Source organism: Helianthus annuus, chromosome 11 (genome assembly GCF_002127325.2).
Source record: "Helianthus annuus cultivar XRQ/B chromosome 11, HanXRQr2.0-SUNRISE, whole genome shotgun sequence".
NCBI lineage: Eukaryota > Viridiplantae > Streptophyta > Magnoliopsida > Asterales > Asteraceae > Helianthus > Helianthus annuus.
The window spans coordinates 102,461,379-102,466,495 of NC_035443.2; the positions used below are offsets into that span (position 1 = coordinate 102,461,379).

The 5,117-nt window shown below is 42.5% G+C and overlaps 1 protein-coding gene across 1 annotated transcript; it reads left to right on the forward strand.

Annotated features, from left to right (window-relative positions):
- Positions 1 to 369: 369 nt before the first annotated feature.
- On the forward strand, positions 370 to 4,462 carry LOC110888168. Its single transcript, XM_022135706.1, has 4 exons — positions 370 to 787; positions 903 to 1,649; positions 1,914 to 3,877; positions 4,127 to 4,462. The coding sequence occupies exons 1-4, from the start codon at positions 370 to 372 to the stop codon at positions 4,460 to 4,462; spliced, it is 3,465 nt and encodes a 1,154-aa protein (XP_021991398.1).
- Positions 4,463 to 5,117: the final 655 nt, after the last annotated feature.

Here is a 5,117-nt window from a genome sequence, read left to right on the forward strand (position 1 = left end):
TTACCTTTCGGCTGAGATTTTGAGACCACCGGCCGATATTCAAATCTGCTTTTCTGTTTATTCACCGGAATGCCCGTCTTTCTAGCAGCTTTCTTCCCAAGAACTTCAGTATACCCATCCTGATCAACATTCGGAACCTTTTTCACTTGCATGCTCTTTTGAACATTACGAGTTGGCATGTCCTTCCTAACATTTTTCATTGGCCTCTTTGGACACATCTCAACCGTGTGACCAAAGACACAACAAGTAGGGCAACGATGCGGACTCCATTCATACTCCACATACATAGTTTCCTTAATAAAACCTCAGAGATGCTCGATATGTTGCATATTCGGGCATAATAATCAAACGTGCGGGAAGAATGAAAATATGAAGAATGATACTAAGAAAGCCAAACAAGTAGTAGTGGATGATGATGGGTTTACCGTGGATAAGAGGAAGATGGCTCGAGTGGGTGTTGTCCCAAAGAAACAAAAGCAGAAATTTATATATAAGCCTAAGTCTAATAAATCGGACCCGAGCACATCAGGTACAAAGGAGGTAAATGGTAACATGAAGAAGGTGGATAGTGTTAAATCTCGTAATTCCTTTGAAGCTTTATCGGAAATTGGTGAGCAAGAGCTGAAAGATGGCAATGTGGTGAACAAGAACGTGACTAATAATACTGGGCAACAATCTGAGAGGGATGACGAGGTGGAGGAGATTATTCCGACGGAGATGGCAAACTTTATGAAGAATGCTAGTCATGATCAGGTTTCTGAGGGGGCAAGCACTCCCGGTCAAAACGGTATTAATGGATAGCTTCATTACATGGAAAATAAGGGGTTTGAACCAATCTCTGAAACAAAATGAGGTTCGTGTGATTTTGTCGGAAAATAAAGTTTCAGTTTGTGCGATTTTAGAATCTCATGTGAATGCTACCAATCTGGCTAGTGTGTGTAACAAAGTTTTTAGACGGTGGAGCTGGACGTCAAACGGAGGTTTATGTCAGCGGGGTGCAAGAATCATTCTTGGTTGGAATAATGAGCTGGTGGACGTAATGGTTTTAGCGCAAAATGAGCAGGTCATTCTTACTCAAATTTGGTCTAAAGTTGATAATACGAATGTTTTCTGTTCTTTTGTTTACGCGAAGAACACTTACCAAGATCGTCGGGGCCTGTGGGAAGATTTGTGCCGGCATAAGCTATTGTGTTCGGACAAAGCTTGGTACGTTATGGGGGACTTTAATTCAGCTTTGCATGCTGATGACTCGTCTTTTGGGACGTCTAGTCAATCGATAGGTATGCGGGAATTTTATGAGTGTGTGCAACAGTCGGAGCTTGTTGATGTAAAAGGGCATGGAATTCATTTCACGTGGAATCAGAAGCCGAGAGAAGGTATTGGTTTGCTTAGGAAAATTGATCGGGTTATGTGCAATATCAAGGATCTGGAGATGTTTCCGGATGCCTTTGTTATCTTTCATCCATCCCGAGTTTCCGATCACACCCATTGTATCTTGAAGCTGAATAAGGTGAACTCCTCCTTCAAGCCGAAGCCGTTTAAATTCGCAAATTTTATAGCATCCAAACCTGAGTTCAAAGTTTGTGTGGAGCGTGAATGGGCTAAATCTATTGCTGGTTGTACTATGTTCTCGGTGACCAATAAGCTGCGTAATCTGAAACCTGGGCTTAGAAAGATCCTTTTTCAACAAGGAAACTTGCATAAAAAAGTTATTCAGCTGCGCAAGAACCTAGATGAAGTTCAGAAATTGGTAGACTCGAACCCATTGGATGTAGAGGTTCGACAAAGGGAACAATAATGCCTTCATGATTTTAAAGTAGCGGCCTATGATGAGGAATGCTTCTTGAAACAAAAATCAAAAGTGGAGTGGCTATGTGCTGGGGATTCTAATACGGCTTTCTTTCATAATTCAGTCAAATGCAAAAACAACCGAAGTAAAATTCATTGTATTCGGGATGTAGCAGGAAATCGGTTTGAAGGTGAAGAGGCGGTGGCTGCTCTTGTCAATCATTACGCGATTTTTTTGGGCACGGAGGATCAGGTGTCGAACATCTATAACTCAGATGTTTTCGTTAATGTGGTAGACCAAAATGATGCGAATAGTATGGTTAGACAAGTTACTCGTGAAGAGGTGAAAAAGGCCATGTTCAGTATAAGTGAAACTAAAGCTGACGGGTATACTTCGGCTTTCTTTAAGCATGCTTGGGAAATAGTGGGTAATGAGATAACGGATGCGGTTTTGGAGTTTTTTGACAATGGTCAAATGCTGAAACAAGTAAATCATACTATCTTAGCTCTCATTCCCAAAGTGGAGACGCCAGACTCGGTTCTAGATTACCGACCTATATCTTGCTGCAACGTGCTCTATAAATGTATCAGTAAGATCATTACGGACAGATTAAAGGGCAGTTTGGAGTCGCTGGTCAGCATTAATCAGTCTGCTTTTGTTCCAGGTAGGCGGATATCTGATAATATTCTCTTAACGCAAGAATTGATGCACAATTATCACTTAAATAAAGGCCCTCCTAGATGTGCTTTCAAGATAGACATTCAAAAGGCATATGACACGGTGAGCTGGTCGTTTTTGGAGAGGATTCTTTTTCAATTTGGCTTGCATAAGAAAATGGTGAAGTGGATAATGTCGTGCGTCACCACGGCAACATATTCTTTGAGCATTAACGGCAACCTTCACGGTTTCTTTAAAGGGAAACGGGGTTTGCGTCAAGGGGATCCCATGTCCCCGTATTTGTTCACTCTTGTTATGGAGGTGCTCACTTTAGGTCTTCAGAAGGCCGCTAGTGCAAGCTCGTTGTTCCAATACCATGCTCATTGTAAGAAACAAAAGATAATAAACGTATCGTTTGCTGATGATTTGTTTATTTTTGTGCATGGAAGTACCTATTCGGTTAGCAAGATCAAGACCGCTCTGGAGGATTTCACGAGAATGTCGGGGCTGGTTCCGAGCCTTGCAAAAAGCACGGTGTTTTTCTGTAACGTGCCGCAGCATATTCGACAGGAAATTCTAAATATTATGCCTTTCCAGGAAGGTTCCTTGCCTGTTCGATACCTAGGTGTGCCGTTGATCTCATCAAAGTTGACCGCTAGCCATTGTAAAGTCCTAGTTGACCGAATGGACAAAAAGATCAACAATTGGATGACAAAAACTCTATCTTTTGCGGGAAGGCTTCAGCTTATCAACTCGGTTCTTTCAGCAATGCATATCTACTGGGCCTCAGTTTTTATTATCCCGGCTCGTGTCATAAATGACCTGGAGAAACGTTTGCGTCGCTTCCTCTGGAATGCGGGTAATATTGGTAAGGTTAAAGCTAAGGTTGCGTGGAATGATGTCTGTCTACCGAAACAGGAGGGTGGCTTAGGCATTAGGCGGGTTGGGGATGTAAACAGAGCCCTAATCACTAACCATATCTGGAGCATTCTGGTAAACCGCAAGTCATTATGGGTGCAATGGATCTATGATTATAAAGTGAAGGATCAGAATTTCTGGGAGATTCAAGGTAGGGGTAGTATGAGCTGGGGGTGGAGGAAGATTCTATCCATTCGCAACATTGTTCGGCCTTTCGTTTGGAAAGTCATTCGGTCTGGAAGGCAAACAAATGCTTGGAGTGACAACCGGTGTCACTTGAGTCCTCTTAGGGCGATGATAACTCCAAGACGAATTGCAAATGCGGGTTTTAATCTCAGTTCTTCGGTTGCGGATTTGCTTGACAGCAATGGTCAATGGAATTGGCCTCAAGCGTGGTATGATCTCTATCCAGTTTTGATTGGGTTGAGCCTTGATATGCCTAGTCCTCAGTTACAGGATCTAACGTTTTGGAAGGATTTGGAGGGCAATCAGCGACATTTTAGCTCGTTGGAAGTTTGGCACTATATTCGTACCCGAGACACTCCTATTAGCTAGGCGAATATGGTTTGGTTCAGCCAGTGTATTCCACGGCATTCTTTTCACCTTTGGTTGGTTATAAAAAATAAGCTGCGAACGCAGGACCGGCTGCGAGTATGGGAAGCGGGCAGTGTTACAAACTTAAGGCTCATGTGCTGCCCTCTTTGCCAGCACGATCGAGATTCAAGAGATCATCTTTTTTTCTCTTGTGATTTTGCTTCGCAGGTCTGGATGAACGTAAGGGCTATGGTTGATATGGATACCGTTACTGGATCTTGGGCTTCAATTTTGGAGTGGATGGAGCAGCACTCGAATTCAAATACCTTAGATCGTGTGGTATGTAAGTTGGTGGTAGCGGCTACGACGTATTTTATTTGGCAAGAACGCAATAACAGGCTCTTCAACAGAATTCATGGTTCGGTGAGTCAGGTTGCCGAGAAGATTAAACACACAGTCCAGCTTCGGTTGATGGATTTCAAGCTTCAAAAGCATGTGGATTACAACAGAGTTGTGACGAGGTGGCAGATCCCAGCAAGGGCGCTGAATGAAGACCCGGGTTAAAGCATATCGATGGGGGGATTTTAGATAGATAGTTCGTCGGTGGTCGTGTTTTTTGTTTCGGGTTGTTCTTTGTTTTTGGTTGTCTTGTTGTGGGTTTTGTTTAGTCTTGGTTGTCTTGACTTGTAGTGTGTGTCAGTGTCTTGGCACACCCTGTTCTCTTGATCGGTGATTTATAAAATTTACCGGGGTAACCCTTTACCCAAAAAAAGATATACTTCGGCGGACCTGTGCCTTAGTGACTTAAAACGAGACAAGAACTAGTTAATTTATGTTATGTACTATTTGGTTCTTGTTTAAACAATGTAAACTATCATGTTTGATCAATAAAACGAAACTTCATTTGCCATGGATTTGAAACAATTGATTCTGTTACAACACTCCCCGACGTTTCCGTCACGTTTTGTATGTTCCACGTGGTCGGGGTGTGACAGCACTGTTCTGGTTATAGTCTGGTTTTAATAAAATCGTTTTTCCTATATTAAAACCAAGTTCTCTATAACCAATGGCTCTGATACCAATCTGTCACACCCCCAAAATCCACACGCGGAGTACCACCGCTTGAAGGCGTGACATGACCAGGATCAAGCCACCAATCATATCGAACATGTAATTAATAACAATCAGAAGTAAATGTAAACCAATCATTCAATCCGAT

Bases quoted from the DNA above. Each gene is read 5' to 3' on its own strand.
- LOC110888168 (XM_022135706.1), top strand. From the start codon at position 370: ATGAAGAATGATACTAAGAAAGCCAAACAAGTAGTAGTGGATGATGAT. The intron at 1,650-1,913 runs GTAATCTGAAAC...TTCATAATTCAG, and splicing joins CTCGGTGACCAATAAGCTGC to TCAAATGCAAAAACAACCGA. The intron at 3,878-4,126 runs GTTTGGCACTAT...TTTGCTTCGCAG, and splicing joins GACATTTTAGCTCGTTGGAA to GTCTGGATGAACGTAAGGGC.